This window comes from Protopterus annectens, chromosome 1.part0 (assembly GCF_019279795.1).
Source record: "Protopterus annectens isolate FY-2018-M chromosome 1.part0, PAN1.0, whole genome shotgun sequence".
In the NCBI taxonomy this organism is placed as follows: domain Eukaryota; kingdom Metazoa; phylum Chordata; order Ceratodontiformes; family Protopteridae; genus Protopterus; species Protopterus annectens.
In genome coordinates, this window is record NC_056725.1 from 135,656,943 (window position 1) to 135,674,803 (window position 17,861).

General features: G+C 42.6%; 1 protein-coding gene across 2 annotated transcripts in view; it reads left to right on the plus strand.

Moving 5' to 3' along the window:
- TRAF5 (TNF receptor associated factor 5) overlaps nucleotides 1-17,861 on the plus strand; it is an 845,712-nt gene that overhangs the window by 784,855 nt on the left and 42,996 nt on the right. For both annotated transcript variants that reach the window (XM_044089770.1, XM_044089851.1), the window contains one exon: nucleotides 12,703-12,874. In XM_044089770.1, coding sequence (XP_043945705.1) covers nucleotides 12,703-12,874 — 172 coding nt within the window. The remainder of the gene's footprint in view (nucleotides 1-12,702; nucleotides 12,875-17,861) is intronic.

Sequence of the window (17,861 nt, forward strand, 5' to 3'; positions counted from 1 at the left end):
GGCTGTCCAGCACGCCTTGATAGCTTTCAAGCCCCTTCTCTCCTGATCACAACAGACAGCACCACTGTGATGTGGTGTATCAATAAGCAGGGAGGGACTCACTCCTACTCTCTATGCAGGCTGGCCATGACCCTTTGGCACACAGCCTCTGCCATGCAACTGCACCTGTTAGCACAGTTCCTACCAGGTTCTCTCAACACTCTGGCAGACCAATTAAGCAGAAATCTTGTGTACACTTACCATAAATGTAGATGTTCGAGTGTATTCACTGTTGCAGTCCTGTTTTCCCTCCCTACATTCCCCTTTCTTCTCTTTCCTTACAGGGGACATATTGGCTTTTACTTTCTACTGGTGGGGTTCTTCCACCAGAACCTGGCTCTACTTGGGGACTCCTGACAGGTTAGGGCAAGAAAAATGATGTAATGACATCGGATGCCTTATTTTATCCTACTGACAATCTGATGTCAGTCCTGAAGCGACAGCATAGGCCCCTGGTATTCGGGCTGGCCAAGGGCTACCCTGGCAGGGATAACCCAGATGTGATGACTGCAACAGTGAATACACTCGAACATCTGCATTTATGGTAAGTGTACACAACTGTACTTTTTCTCACATCTCCTAATTCTTCAGTCAGGGAGTTGCAAAACTTCAGTTGCTGATATGGATGGACAGGGATAATGAATAATGAGAACACCCCTTTACAGTTCTGATAATCTTTTGGGACTGATCTCCAGTTTATGACAAGAACTGGATTGTCCCCATAGCTATATTCCCTACCACAAGAAATGCTTTGCATAGTTTCTGGAGAATAAGCCTGAAGAGCCCTATCTTATCCTTATTTTGGTACCTGTCATTAGGGAAGATATCTTGGCATCAAGTAGGCATGAAAAAGGTTGATGCCCTTTACGGGCCAACAAATGAGTGGCTGATCATGCAACCACTTATCTTAGTGCTTACTTCTGTGTAATCTCTTTAGTCCAGCATAGGTCTCAGAGACCAGATCATTTAGTGACCTGGAGACTTGCATAGGCATACTAGAGGATCTACTCCACTGTCACATCGAGACTTAGGGCAGTTATCTATTCATCTCTGTTGTCTCCTTTTCAGTTGTGGGGGATTCAGCAGGTGCTGAAAAAAGCTGATGGATCTTCTTGAATCTGTGATCAAGGAACACCTTTAAGAGCTCTTGTCCTTGACCTGTTTAGTTAGTACCAAATATCTCACTGCAGCTTTGACTCTTCAGATGTCTTTGTCAAAGCCACAGGCTCAGGTATGTGACTGCACAGAATGAGATGGGTAAGACTGTCCTTCCTTAAATCAAAGCTGAGAAATGAGATCCTGATGTAAGCTTTCTAAGGAATATTTTATTAAATCAGCTCACCCTAGACCTGGCTGGTGACCTACTCAAGAGGAAGCAGGACTTTGCCTCTATGAGGACCATTGTGAGCCCCTTTTTCTGCTAGTTTATTCCAGTGTCAGAAGAGGTACTATCCTTATCTGTGTCTGAGAAAAGCCTTTAAGCATCAGGCAGTCTTGCCCCCCCCCCCCCCCCCAAGGCTTGGAAAAATCGGCAAAGATGTCATCTCCATCAGTTGGCCTAGAGCAGTCCTTAATTTAGTCTGGAGTTGCCTGTTCAGGCATTCCTCTGAGTTTATCTTGAACTATTGAATCCTCTAAAAGGATCTGGATATGGTTGCCTGTGGACATGTACTAGAATTCTCTGATCTTTACACAGAAGGAGCCTTGTTGGATCAGTAAATGTCATAGAAGCTCCTTGCTCTAAGAAGAGTGATGGCTTTTGTCTTGATCACAGTGACTTCTTCCGGGTATGTACAGCCCAGATGGTCATCCAGTAGAGAATAATATCCTTGCTCCCACAGTGCCAAGATGGTGTCACTGGATGGGATGGATGCTTTTTGGCACATGATTCTCACAATACACACAGGAGGTTACTCTTGTTCACTGTAGGTGGACAACACTTCCAGTACAAAATGCTGTTCTTTGGGTTTTCCACAGTGCCCAGGATCAGTGTCAAGATGTTTGGCCGGTGTACCTAAAGCTTTGCAGAATGTTCTCAAGGTAATCTTTTACCTGAGTGGCTGGCCTCTGGTAGATCAATATAAACTTCCTGGAGGCAGCCATATTTCAAGGGTGCGGTTCCTAGATGCCATGTTAGATTGGAAGAAGTTTTCCTTAATTCCTTCACAGAGGAAATCCTACATAATGGTGGAGATGGACAGCCTCCATTATTTAGTTATTCCTCCTGTTGGATTGGGTTCAGAAAGTCAAAGTTTTATGTTTCTGGGAGTAGATCTAGTGCACCTTCTGTTGGGCTTGAGAGAGACCATCAATGTTGACATTTGCCCACATATGAGTGAGAGTGTTGTAGTAAACAATGAGATGTTAGTGGCTTAAGATCCATCTCCTGCTCACAGACATGTTATTGCTGAACCCCTGCTTGTAGGCCCAGAAGTGGTAGACAGATGCCACAGATCGATTGGTAGGTCTTCTTTTCCTGCAGTAGAACACACTGCAGATGCTGACAGTAAATAAAGGCTTCACTACTGGGCTGAGGTGCGCACTTTTTCTTACACACTGTACAACAATTATGCTCCTCCTTAGAGATCCACATAAACCATTTGGAGCTCAGAGCAGCGCTTTAGGCCTTGAAAGAAGGGAGACCTGCTTCCTGGACATTTCTTTGATTAGTCAGGCAGTCTTTTGAGTGATATCTAAACCGTGCTGAGATAGTGTCACTGGATGTGATGGAATCGGAGAAGAGATTCTCCTATGGCACTGAGCCATAGAATCTGGGTCACCACTATCAGCAGTTCACATCCTACTGAATTATAAAGCAGCAGGCAGATGCTGTATGCTGGGACTCCAGTCCTCTGCTGTAGCTTTAGAACAGAGACCATGTTTGTTCCATATTTTCAAAAAGTAGGGCACTCTGGAGATCAGTATGAGTGACTACTCAGGAAAACACAGTTCTCCCTCTTTTCTGCTTTGTGCAGCAGACCAAGGGGGAGATATGGGTGGATGTGTTCATCTTTTCTTGGCACCATAACTTACTTTATTTTTCCCCAGTATTCTTGCTGATTCTGCACATCATAACAAAGTTCAGAGAAGAAAGACTAAACCTTATCCTCATTGCCTCTTACTGGCCAAGAAGGCTAAAGTGTCAGGCCATAAAAGCCCTAGCAGTACAAAATACTGTCTGTGTCCTAGGAACAGACCCCCCCCCCCCTTGGCTAAGTGATGATAGGCTCTGCCTCAAGGCATGGCTTTTAATGCAAACATCATTATAGCACTGAATTTGCCATCAGGAGTGTTGGAGGTGATCAGAGCTGCTAGTAGGCCTTTTTCTTGACAGACTTAATTGGAAGAGGTTCTCATAGGTTCATAGGTAGGTACTAGGCTATCTGCCCGAGGGCATTTATAAGCCTAGCCAGAGTGTATCAGCTTTCACCACCCCATTGATTAATTAACTGAGCCTCTGTCAAGAAGAGCCAATGAAGTGATCTCAGGGGTGTATTTTCTGTTAAACATCCACTCGTCAAGGTTTCTCTAGAAGAGTGTTAGTGAGGGGCTTTGCCTAATGTAGTTAGGAATTTTGTTCCAAAGCATGGGGAGTCTCTGTGACAGGAATCTATCCCTCCAGCATGTTCTATTTATTGGTGTGGCGAGGTTTAGCTCACTAGAGCGTGTGGCTCGCAGTGACTTGGATTTCTTTAGGTGGAGCATGTCCATCACTTTTGAGTTGGACATGGCTTTGTAAGTCAGGCAGAGATCACCTCTAAATAAGCGATATGCCACTGAGTACAGCTGGGGTTTTTCCAGTCTGGCTGCATAGGACATAGGTTTGAGGCCAGTAATCCTCTTGGTGAGATACTTTTGTGGTCTTTCCAGCTGTTGGAGGTGTCTTGTGAGGTACATCCCAAACAGGGCATTGTACTCTATGATGGGTCTGATGAGTGACGAGTAGAGGAGAACTATACCCTCTTTATTTCTAGAATTAAACCCTTTAGTAATTAGATGGGCTACATAGAAGGATTTCCTAACTACTTTGGCAATATGATTGTCAAAGGAGAGACTACTATCTACCTGGGTCCCCAGATCTCTTATTACCTCTTCTGTAGTAAGGGGGCTGCCACCTATGTGGTAATTCATGGGTGTTTTGTTTTTCCCAAATGGGATGACTATGCATTTTTTGGCATTTAGCTTGAAACCATGACTTTGACACCAGGTGTCCTGTCTCAGTAAGGCCCTTTGGGAGGACGTCCGTGTCAGCCGGAGAGTGAATTATGGCTCCCAGTTTGCAGTCATTGGCAAACTTGGTTAGCCATAGTCCTCCTGTGTTTGCCTGTACTTCTGAGAAGTGTATGCCGAACAGTAGGGGTCCCAGGACTGAGCCTTGTGGGACACCACTTGTGACTGGTTTTGAGTTGGACCTGGAGCCCGCTATTCTTACCGTATGAGTTCTTTCTGTAAGCCAGTTGGCAACCCATCTCGTGATGTTTGGGTTTATGTTCAGGCTGGTGAGTTTTTCTATAATTCACGAGTGGGGAATGGTGTCGAAAGCCTTAGCAAGGTCAAGTTAGGCTGTGTGAACTACCTTCCCCTCATCTATGGCCTTGGTGACTGTCTCGAAGAAGTCAACCAGGTTTAGTAGGCATGATCTGCCCTTGACCCGACCCAGTTGGGCTTTGCTAAGTGTTTGGAGGTTCCCAATGTCTTTGTTAATGAGTTCCATGATGATGCGCTCCATAGCCTTGCAGACCAGGCTAGTCAGGCTTATGGGGCGATAGTTACCAGAGTCAGTTGTGGCCCCTCCTTTGTGGAGCGTTATAACCGTTGCTGTGTGCCATTCTATGGGTACGTAGCCTGTGGAGAGGCTGAGGTTAAACAGTGTGTTTAGGCGGGGGGTTAGTTTGTTCTGTAGCTCGTGCAAGACGCAGCCTGGGACACCATCTGACCCCATTGACGCTGTGCTTTTGGCTTTTGAAAGGGCTGTTTTCACCTGTGCTTCTGTAATTTCTGGGACACTACACTTTCCGGTATTGTTGTGGGCCCTTTTGGGGGTGAGAGGGGGGTGAAGTTTGCACTGAATTTATCTGCCAGGATGTTGGCAATATCAGTGGGTTCAGTATATTTTGTGCTATTTTGCACTAGCGCAGAGCATATCTGCGAGTTGCCACTTCTTGACATAGCTAAAGATGGCTTTGTGGTTATCTTTCGAATCCTTGGCTATTTTTCTTTCAAAGTTAGCCTTGGAGGATTTTATGAGGGACCTTAGTTTTTTACTGATACTGATCAGGGATGTATTTCCTTCTTGGGATTTGCTTTTTTTTCTGAACTAGTTTCCCCCCTTCTATTGTATAGCCTGTTTATGGCAGGGGTCCAACAGACTGGTTTTCTTCTCTTAGGGTAGTGAGTCTTGGTTTTGCTAGAGATGGCACGATCCATGCATCCTTGTAGGTGCTCATAGAATGCATTTGTAAAGGTTCCTGCATCTTGGACACTGTTATCCTTCAGCGTGGGGGCTGTGAAATTTACCACCTCTGTGTTAAGTAAGGTGAAGTCTGCTATAGAAAAGTTTTTCACTTTGGTTTCCGTGGTTGGAGGTGGTGGTGTGGTGTGGACATCCAGAGTGATTAGTTTATGGTCTGATCTAATCAGTGATGGGTTGACCTCTGGTGTGGAACACCTGTTGCCCATGTTGGTGATGACCAGGTCCAATATGTTTTCACCTCTGGTAGGGGAGTTTACCAGCTGATCCAGGGCATTTGAGTTGATAAATTCCAGGAAGCTCTAGACCTGGGAGTTTGTACTTGAGCAGTTTTCCCAGTTAACGGTAGGGTAATTGAAATCGCCCAATATCAGGGTGTTCGGTAGGACCTTCATGTTTTCCAGGGTCTCCAGAAAGGTGGAGTGGTGGTCCTGGTTCATGGAGGGTGATCTGTAGCAGGCCACAATTTGCATTGCAGGTTTGCCTGATGTTAGTTTGCACATGGATGATCTTGGAAGTATCATGCTGCGCCACTAACCTGGAGGTGTAGGTATCCTTGATGAATATGGATATACCCCCTCCTTTTGTGTTTTCGGTCCATGGTCTGTGGCCGAAATGTGTGGTATGAGTTGTAGCCCGGTAGTGCTGGGGTGCTCTCTGGAGTCTTGAACCAGGTTTCAGTTACTGCACAGATGTCAACGTTCTCCATACTGAGAAGCGCTTTGAGTGCATGCATTTTGAGATTTAAACTCCTAGCATTGAGTAGCATAACCCATTTGTGCTGTTTATGGAGGTGGGTTTGACTTTTGAGGCTTGCCTAAAAAAGGCACTATGGGGGCAGCAAGAGCCTTGGCCAGTTTTCAAAAGCCTAGGGGTGACAGGTGCAAGCCGTCTCTTGCGAAGCAACAAGGCCTGTCGAGCATGTCGTCCCAGGCTGACAGACACTGGATCCCCTTTGAATGACACCAGAAGCTTAACCAATTGAAATTGATAATTTTTTCTTTATACTGCGGTATCATTCTTGGTGAGGGCAGGATGCTACTCAGGGTCAGGGTCATATCCGCGTGGGCTGCATGATCAGAGAGCTCTTCCATGTCTCTTTTCATGTAGTCCAGGGAGATACGTCTCGGGTCATTTACACCAACATGAACAATGGCAGAGTCATATTTGTACTTGTTCTGGAGTGACCTGAGTGCTTGTGTTATGTGGCAGATTCTTGTTCCCGACAGGCAGCTAACAGTAACCTTCTCCTTGTCCAGCCTAGTGAGTGGGACGTCAGTGTGCCTGACTATAGAGTCGCCTATTACTAGTGTGTTAGGTATGTTATTTCGCCTTAAGGTATGTTATTTCACCTTAAGGGCCGTGATTGTGCGGCACACTGATTTTGTGTTTTATGTGTTGTCTCGTTTGTGACGGGAGGTACAGGTTTTTTGTGTGTCTGCTTTGGAGGTCTGTGATGCTTTTGCAGGTTTTTATTTAGAGCGCCCGAGTATGATTTTGTGTATTTTTTGCCAGTGCTAGTTTAGTATGGCTATGTGAGGCTGAAGGTGTGGTGCAAGTGTTAACCTTCTCCTCATGACAGCCTGTTCCAGTCTTGGGTGGAGAGAGCTTAGCCTCCAATTTAGCTATATAATTGCATCTCTTGCATTTGTTAATGTTTTGTGGTAGGAGGAGAGGGTTGTCTGTGTACATGAGGCAGTTGTAACATTGCCTCAGGATACCCAGGTTCACCAGCTGGACTGGAGAGTATACCTGAAATTGTCCTTTGGTCATGCCTGAATAGTAGGGTGAGCTGCTTAATCGCTTGATTGGTGAGGGGTGAATAATGAGCCTTGCCCTGCTGGGCAATCAAGTGTCGGGGTATATTAGTGCTTGCTATTAGGTCTGAGCAAGTGCTGGACTGTAGGGTGCTTTTTAAGTGCTTAGGTTGAGAGGTAGACTACTTTCAAGGGAAAAACTGAAGAGGAGTCTTGGTGGAGCCGGGATAAATTTAGCCCTAGCTAACCGGCGCTGCCTGGAAGTGCAAAACCGTGCAAATGCGGTTTTTACATCAGGGAAATGAAAGTGATAGAAATGATCCCAAAATGGCCTATAAACTACTAACGTCTGGGCTGGAACCACTCCTCCAGGTACAGATGGCTGCTCAAAGCTCCCTCTCTCACAGGTGAACAGAGAAACCTCCCTCTATCCAATAAGGTATGGGCAACTCAGAAAACTGTAACACAGTCTTAATTCAGCACTAGCCTGAAAACTGAACTATACTAGCTTAGAAAGGTGGGAGACAAGGGAAAAAATTTTTTTTTTTTTTTTTTTTTTTTTTTGAAAAGATAAGGCAAAAACAGTAAATAATACACTTAAAGCAGATTTAAACAACTACAAACAATAAAAAATACACTTAAAACAGCTTTAGATGACTACAAGCAATCAGAAAAGGCTTTTAAACAAATTACCCAATTAACCAGTAAAAAAAATCTCAAAACTGAGCCCTGTTCCTGTAGTCGTCAGTCAGACAAGTTCTAACTGCACACTCCTGCCACCGGGGTGCAGGGGAACCTTCGCCAAAAAAGAAGGCCTGGATTAGTGCTCAAGTTATACAAACAAAGCTAGATTCAGCAAGCCTGGAACTAGTCTATGCTACAGCAAACAAGGCACACCAATTTCAGTAAGAAACAGTTCATATATGCAGGCACTGTAAGTCTTTAACCAGAAATTCCCAGCTCAGAAGGGCAGAGTCCAGCCTCTCCTCCCACAAGAGTGCAGACCACAAACTTTCTTAATGTAAAATAACTGGCCTGAAGCCCAAGTGCTTAAACCAGAACTAATACACTTTTAGAATAACAGACACCGAATCTTCAATCAGCAGTTCCCAACTTAGAAGGATGTAAGCTACCTGTCCTGCCTACAACAGTGCAGACCACAAATCTTCTTAATGTAAAACAACTGGTCTGAAGCCCAAGTGCTTAAACCAAAAGGCTTAGAATGATGGTTACACCAAGCAGTAATAAATACAATTGAGTACTTTTAAGATGACGCAAAAGCAAAATAAAGTAGGAAGAAACACAAATACAGTAAAAGCAGATGAAAAAAAGTGCAATTTTTTTTTTTTGAGTGAGCAAATGAGATGGGCCCAGAAGGAGTATCCAAATGCAAATTTACAAGAGGGTCGGGCAGTTTCAAAGCCACCAAGATTAACAAAAGCAGGGACGGTGGGTGGGGAACTAACTGAAAAATCAGAGCCACAACTTCCAGCTAGATAGTATTCAATGCAACACAAATAAATCAATTTAAATGCTGTATTGAAACTAGCCTGTTTTTTCACAATAAGGAAGGAATATTGTCTGCTGACTTTGAGTGCTGGCTGTTACTGCATTTGAGTTTTGGCTTTCTTGGCTTTTGCACCTTGCCGTACTTGCATGGAATGTGGTTTATGGAAAGAAATTGTAGGGGACCAAACTGTGGCACACTGGCTGTTCAACATTACTTTAAAGGAGTGCTGGATCTCTGTTCTCCATTTAAAAAAAACTTCTGTCTCTGGACCTGAAATTTGCAGTGGGCTGGCTTGTACATGCACTGTCTGAGTTTGCTGTCTTTGCAGTACTGAAATTGAGCTCTTCAAAAACTATTTTGATCATGATCATCACCTCTTTGCAGCTCATCTCAAAGCTTCAGGATGTCTAGGGAAGTGTATGTAATCTTTCACAAAGATGGCTTCAGATATTTCCCTGAAACTGCCCATCAGTTTATAATGTTTTTATGTAGTAGAATCAAGAAATAGAGTTGTTCACATGCTGGACATGAACAAACAGCTCCCGTGCTACCTGAACTAGGTGTATGAGTTTCTTGTGTTGTGTTTTTATTTTGTTTGTTTGTTCATTCATTTATTTATTTATTTTTGATAAGAGTAGGTGAGCTGTCCTTGGACCCCTTTCAGCAGCATGGATCCAGCTTAAGAAAATAAACCAGATGTTTTTATTTTTATTATTTTAGGGAAGGGTTTATGACTGCCAAGTAGACACTTTCCAAGTTTTCTAAGTGACTTGCCAACTACAGTATTATTTGCCATTAACTAATGCTGCAACCGAAGCTCACTCAACTAAGAAATGGCTGCTTTAGCTTTTTGATTTAGAAACAAGTCTCAGATATTTGCTCTGCATCCAGCTTGTCCTGAGTGCACAGCCTAATCAGGAATTATTTTCAGTGAGACTCAGGGACTTAGGCCACTTTTTAGAAGTCCATCCTCCAGTTCTGAGCCGTCTCAGGTCTTTGTTTGGGCAGTGCTGTTCTGTTTACTGTAGTGATACTGCTTGAGATTCATCCCAGCCTAGGACCCATCAAGGAGGGATCACAGAGCTGATGTGACAGACGGATTCTTAGTGTTTCAATTGAACTACTAGTGCTCCCTCCTCGATCAGTAAGGAATAACTCTTTCATTAGCCCCCTCTTTATAAGTACTCATTTTGTCATTTGCTGCTGTTGCAATTGCCTGTAAGCTGGGCAAGTATATATTTTTTATAATACTTATTTTAATAATGAGGTGCCAAAATTCTATGTGATTCTGTGATTTGTGAGTGGAGCTTGCTAGTGGTTATGAGAGTGAACTGGTAGTTTTGGGGAGAAATGTGCTTATGAAGCTAACACGTTAAATCGTGGTGTACATTAGGCAGATACCTGCAGGTCCTCAAGCACAGGGATTTCCTAAAGAAGTGTCAGATTCTTATTGGTGTGGAAATAGAACCCAAAATATGAGTTGCCAAGGACAGACTTCTGGTGTATCCAATGCTACAGTTAGATCAAATGTTATTTTCAGATTTTATATGTGAAGGTCTGAGTGGATCCTTTGACCTATGTTGGAGCAGTATCTGCAAGATTTTGATTGCCATTTCCTTCTCAAGTCATTTTACCTGATTCAGTACGGTAGAACTACCCTCTCAACATATTTGGATGAAACAGAACCACTTCCCATCCCCGAGTCATAAATTACCACCGAATCACGAATCTTTCATATTATGATTGGGGACCCACTTTCAGTCATTTCAGTTCGTGGCACATCAGATCTTCCACTACTGTCACAGCATAACAGTGTCAAGAAGTGGGCAGTGTGGCTTTGAAAGCCTTTCTCAGTTTCTTGCAGGTTGACTAGGATGTAGTATATTAGCAAGCAGGGAGGAGGGGCACAGTCTTTGCAGCTCCACATTCTAACCTTAAAGATTTGTGAATGGTCCTTAGAGAAGAATATAAATCTACAAGCAGACTACCAAGAACATTGTTTTCACCAGAGGAGAAGTTATGGATAGTAATTAATAAAGAGTTGAAGGATTTTATTTGGAAGAGGATGAGGACAAGTGTCAAGTGGGATAAGTTTAACCGTCCAATAGAACAAGGTGGTTTAAGATTGCCTGAATTGAAGGGATATTTTCGAGTTACACAATTAAGGCTATTGTACATAACACAAGTAGAAAGCTTTAATTCAAAATGGAAAGGGGTGATGATGAAGTAGGGGGGAGTAATTCAAAAAAATAGGGAAAGAATGGGGTTTTGGGCGCAGATCCTTGAGGATAATAACAGTCATACTGAATATTTTATTCATAAAGTAACAGAACGTATACCAAGAACTAAGTCAGCATGGGAATGGAGCAAGGAGATTCTGCCAATAGGAATGATTGCAATAAGGGGTACAGAGAATAGGCAAGAGGGGGCTGGAATTTACTGGAGGAAGATGGCAGAGAAACCAAGGTATTGGGAACAAATAATTAGAGATGGACAGGTAATAGAATGGGAGAAGGCCAAGAAGACATTTAGATTGCAGACCAGTGATTACCTTCCGTATCGGGGATTGAGTTCAGAGTATAGACAAAGAGAAAGGGATAGGAGAATCCTAAATGAAAGACCTGCACTGGTTGAGATTTTAACTGAATCTAGAATAGAAGCTGCTGTTAAACAAGGGATAATTGGTAGGGCATATAAAATACTACATGATAACTATGGGAATCAATTAGAAGAGGCCATAAAAGATTAGGAAGATAGATATGCAATTCACAAAGAAGCAATGGGAGGATGTATATATGGCTCCCAAATATGCAACAGAAATCTGAAAGATTTAGAATTTTTGCCTGGAAGTGTTTGCATAGATACTTTTGTACCACAAACAGACTCCAACTAATTTTTAGTCTGGTAGATGGCAAATGGAAGTATACTGGGGAAGAAAGGGGTATCTAGGGGCAAGGTGTAATGAGTTGCCAGACTTTAACAATTCCCTACAGAGTACTCCATCAGGAATACTGGGCGAGCGAATGATTGTAACTAAGGAAATTATTTTTTTAGCTGGGATTCAGGATTTGAATTGCCTTGGTACAGTAAGGCCTTGTTATGTTTAATTCTGGTGGCTGCCAACAAAGCAATTACTAGAAAATGGAAATCAAAATCTTAACCAACTGTACTTGTAGTAGTGAATATTATAAAAGAAATAAAATAACAGGAAGTGGGATCTTTAGAAAAGGGTAAGAGCAAATTACATAGAAAAAGAAAATGGAAATCGTGCAAACAGAAATGTTTTGGTGGAGGAATGAGGTTTAAGAGAAGGAATGAATAATTTATGTAATGCCACTTTGATTATATGCTGTATAACGATATGGGATGTATAACATTTGTAAATATGAATTTATTAATGTGGTTTGATTACTTTTATATAAATGTGTGCTTGCCCGTGTCACAAGTGATAAATAATTCAATAAAGATGTTAAAAATATTATTTTTAACTGTCTGAGCATGTCTAAGGTCCTGCCGTGTAACTGCCATTTTTAAAGGGTATTGTTGCATCAAGTTAAACACTAGTTGCATGATGTTATTGCTTTCCCAAGCACAGTTCACAGCCATTTAATTTACAGTACATAGTGGAATCATGCAGACACAATATTGTTTACTCATCCCAGCTAGAGTCCTTGATCTGTTCTGTAGATGCTTTCTATAATAGCGATTGAAGTTTTAAATTGTTAGCTGCAGGACTAACTGAAATGGTAGTACATGGAGAGGTTTACGGAGCAGAGTCAGTGCTGTGCACTAGAACACGGCCTCAGAAATGAGTTGGTTATGCATTGCTGATTAAGATAGTATATACTTACAGTTTTTATCATTATAATTCATTTGTATTTTATTTGTGTATGCATTTTATTCATATGCCTCCTTAACTGTTTCAGAAAACTCTTTCTAGTCAGAATGATAAAGTAACCTGGTTAGAAACACAGATGAAGCAGCTGACTCATACAGTCAACCGGGAACAAAACAGGCTTCATTTCAAAGAAGTAACGGAAACTATTGAGAATTTAAGGCAAAAGATTGTCGGGTTTGAATCTTATGGTCAACAAGTGGGTATGTATTAGTTTTACTGTTTAAACTTTTTTTATTTTCACTTGTGCTTGTGTTGCTCCACCCACTCAAACATCTAGGTTCATAGGTAGGTAGGTACCAGACTAGCTGCCCTTACAGGCCATTTTAAGCCTAGTCAAGTTCCCTTTTTCCCTTTTTGTGCTACAAAATAACCTATCCCATTTGGTTGTAGATTGGCCTTACCCATCCCATGACTGATAATTATATATTACCCCTGATAAGAATAACTGAGATCATGCCACATATAATTTGGGGGACCTATGCATGGAACAAAGCATTTAGGGACTGGCTCTGTCCATTAGTAGTAAAGGAGGCAGTCCTAGGGTAAATTTTCCGTTTCCTACCCATAGATCCAAGTTGCACTTGAACATGGACATGGTTAAGGGTGAGCTTTGTTTTATGTGGATGGGCAGCCTGTTCCAAAGCAGCAGTATCCTCTGCGCGAGGTATACCTGTCCCTCCGAGCTATTCTGTTGATGTTGCAGAAGAGGTTTAGATCCCTAAACCATGTATTTCTGATGTCATTTGACTTGCTGATGTGCTGTTAATACATCAGTAATGGGTCAGAGGATGCCTTGTATGTCAGACACAGGTCAACTCTTAGCAGTCTGCCGGTACTGAGCATATTGACAGGGCTTTGAGTTGGTCCATGTAGGGCATATTGTTTAGGCCTTGTATCCTTTTAGTACTTAAGCTACGTGGGTGTTCTATTTGTTGCATATGTCTGGAACAGATGCAATTCAAAGGGGACATAAAACTCAATGACTGGTGTAGTCAGGGATGAGTAAAGGGGGCACAGTGACATCCCTAGATCTAGATACAATCCCTTTGTTTATCAGCTGTGCAATATAAAATGACTTTCTTACGGCAATGGACATATGTTGGTAAAAAGTTAGGTCACATAAATTTCCAATTCCTGAATAACTGTTATGGGCATATTGTCAATGTGGTAGTTCCCTGGGGTAGATGAATTTCCATAGGATACAGCAATACATTCTTTTTTTAGTTTCAATCCATGATTTTGTCGCCAGTTATTTATTTAGGACAAACCTTCTTGCAGGATGGCTAAATCATTCTGGCATTCATCGACTGCTCCTAGTTTGCAGTCATCTGCAAACTTAATCAGCCAGAGCTCTTTGGTCTTGGCTTTTATTTCAGAAAAGTAGATGCCAAACAGGAGAGGTTCCCAGCACAGAACACTTGGAGACTCCATTGGGTGAATGGTCTCATTGTGGAGATAACTTCCCTTATTTTGATTTCCTGTGTTCTGTCTGTGCTGTGAACCAGTTGGCAATACAGAGGGTGACACATGGATTTATGCCTAGTTAATTTAGCTTTTCTACAATGCTTGAGTGGGGGATTGTGTCAAAATCTTTAGCTAGGTCGAAGTATGTGGTGTGTACTATTTTGCCTTCATCCATTGCTTTGGTGACCTTCAATAAAGTCCACAAGGTTGATGAAGCATGACCTGCCCTTGATGAATCCAAACTGAGGTGGATCCAGTGTTTGGAGGTTCCCTATGTCCTTACTGATTAGTTCTATGATAAGTGTGACCAGTCTGATATAGAAAGACTTAGTCTGTAATTGCCTGGGTCTCTGGAAGGTCCTTCCTTATGAAGGGAGTGACTGCAACTGTTCTCCATTTGCTTGGTACAAAACCTGTATGAAGGCTGAGATCGAATAATGTCTTTCAGGACTTGGCTAAATCTTGATTCATGCCGTTTAAGATGTATCCTGGGATATTGTCAGGACCTATCAATATGTACACACATTGGCAAGCACGTACACACACACACACACACACACACACACACACACACACACACACACACATCCATACATCTTCTAACAGTCTTCTTTGCTTTGCTTAACAGACTCGTGTAACCTTATCGACCTTTCAGAAAACAATGGTGAGCAGTTAATCTTTGGAAACATAACTAAAGTATACCATTCAGCCTTTCTTCAATAAAATGTGTGATACAAGGTGTGGCAAGTAGGCAGAATGTGTGATAAATGATAAAACCTGAAAATGGAGACCCAAAGCCCTGTGCAGCAGTGTTTATAGACTTTGTGTCTGGTAGATACCACTAATGATCATGAAGTTATGTTTTAAAATACCATCGACCAGTGTGTAAAATAATCTTAACCCTGTAATACAGACTTTGTGCTTGGAATGAAAATGTGTGATATGCCTCATAATGTGTGACACTAGACAGACATGAGACTAGAAAAACTTTTACTGTTTACAGTGCATCCTGCTCTCCTTTGCATCCCAGTGCAGGAAAGGTAGAGAAACCATGTGGCAATTCACACAAAAGTCTTAACATGTACTTGTAGGTAAAAATGATTATTTCATAAAGTAATTTAGGAAGAAGAATCATTTTAATAATGCCTGTTTTATGATCTTGTGAAACAGTTTTTTATTTCACCTGTTTAGATATCGTTCAATAGTTTCACTTCAGAATTTTTGTTTTTTGGAATATAATCAAGTTCTTAAAATTTTCAAAGATTAAGTTGACTAGGTTACATTAAAATTAATTTAAATATTCCTTGAAATTACAATTTATACCAACATTAGATTTCTTACCCTGGGATTCAGAAACATTTTTCTCAACACATTAAATGATTTTGCACAAAGATCAGCCACATTTATGGTTGGGGGGGGGGGTGTATGACTCAGACACACTGAATGCAAGTGGGGAAACCCAAGAAATTCCACGTATGCAAATGGCAGTATAATGACATGGTAATGAGAAGTATTATTAATATGAAAGCACTCAAAAATGCAAATGAGAGTAAACAAAATGGAATATCAATTCAGAGATGTAAATATATTGTGCTGGCAGATGCTAACTCCAGAATTAATGCCCACAGTAAAATCTTGGAATCACAAGAAGTGGGCCATGAAAACATGTATGAAGAAGCCACTGCACCAGTTAATCTATACTCAAAGCTAGTAGTCACAGTGTCATGCACCCTCCCCGTGGAGACAATGCATCATCCATCTGTACCTAGCATGTCATGCAACCCACAATACTGAAATTGTGGACCACTCGCATGTAGAGCTGAGCAAGATGTGCTGCCATCATTTGTGAAGTATCTATCCCTGTGGATACCAAGGTATGTGTGCCTTTGAAAATACTAGCTAGATGGACTTATCAGAGACCAAATGGGGACATGGTGGGTATGCCCCAGGCATGTGACTCAAGGGCACTTCACCAGTTCTTCGATGCTGTGCTACTGCGTATGTGGTTCTCATGTACCACAAAGAAGAGAGCAATGACTATGCACACTTTTTATGACAGAGCCCATTTACATTTGCTACTGTGGCCATAGATTGCCCACCTTACAACAAGTGTCCCACCTGAGGAACATGGAAGAAGGTACATCAACCTTAAGGGTATGATGTTTATTGTGTCTGCAGACCACCTAGATAGACAGTGCCCACAACTCACACATCTGGCAAACGTGATTTATGTCATCAGTGGTTTTACTCAGGGATGTCTTATTGACATGCTGAGTATGCCTGGCATTCTGGTTAATGACACACACCTATCAGAAATCCCCCGACCATGGCAGAAAAAGGCTACAACTATGCCCTGTCAGAGACCCATGTCATTATCGAATGTGTGTTTGGCCTGCTGGTGGCCACCTTCCAGTGTGTGAATATAGCTCTTCTCAGTATTTGCAATGTTTCATAACATCTTTATATGCAAATAGTTACTGCAGGGTAAGTAGGCAAGACACATTCAGGAAGAGGAAGTCACATATGCAGAGGTAGAGGAGGTACTCAATGAAGAGCCTGTAGAGGAGCCATCTCTAGGGGATCCTGTAGGAGAAGCCCTCAGATGGGGAGACTGCAGAGGAGCCCTCCACAGGGGAGCCTGTAGGAGAGCCCCCCGCAGAGGAGGGCTGTGCCATATGAAGGCAAGTAGGATATGGTGTGTCATTGGCTAAGAGGTAGCATCTGGTTCATAACTATGGGTAAGAATAAAGCATTACAAAGAAAAGAAATGCATGCAAACTTTCACCCAGGCTGTGCTGTTCCGTGCATAGATGGTCCACACTGTGTCTCAGACATAGGTTACCCAAGTAAAAGAGTACAGAGAGTAGTTCACAGTTATCATCACATGCACAGATGGGGTGGCACAGTGACAAGTGTCACCAGAGGACCATTGTGTGTGTGGTGGTATGTTGGAGCATAATTTTATGCTGTGGGTATCAGACCTGTGGGTGTGGGTAGGAAAACCGCTATTCACTGCCTCCATTGCTGTGTGTGTGTGTGTGTGTGTGTGTGTGTGTGTGTGTGTGTGTGTGTGTGTGTAGATGGGCCTTGGGGATGTTTGACTGTGTGTATGTGTGCAAGCATGTGCGTATGTATGTACTCACTCCTGTGTGTGTGTGTGTGTGTGTGTGTGTGTGTGTGTGTGTGTGTGTGTGTGTGTGTGTGGGCACATGCGTGCTGTGACACAGCCTCAACAGATGTTGCAGCACTGTAGTGAGATCTTGTAGACAGGTCCAGAGCACCTACAAGAGGTATGTGCACGGACTGTGCATGACTACATACATATCATTTCCTATTAGGTCACAGGCGCAAGCCACACCATGTTGGAAGCATTGAGCGCTGTGTGGATGTGAGGAGTTATCCATGATTCTGCATGAACACACTGCCCACATAGATGTGCATGGCATAGTGTATTTTCTTCAGCATTGAGTGGCAGTGGCAGTACTTACACACCTGTCTGTGGCCTCCCCCTTCCATGGCAGCCCTCCCCACTAGAGACAGAGGTAGGCTATTTAATGGAAGTGCATCTGCCACATTGTCTCACTGTACAAGGACACCTGCTTCACTCAGACTTCCTGCACCACATATCCACTATGTTGCATATGTGACTGTTGCACTCTTAGAGCTCATTACACAGACCTACTGCAATAGCTACCAGCTCAGCAATGACTTTGGTGGTGCCAG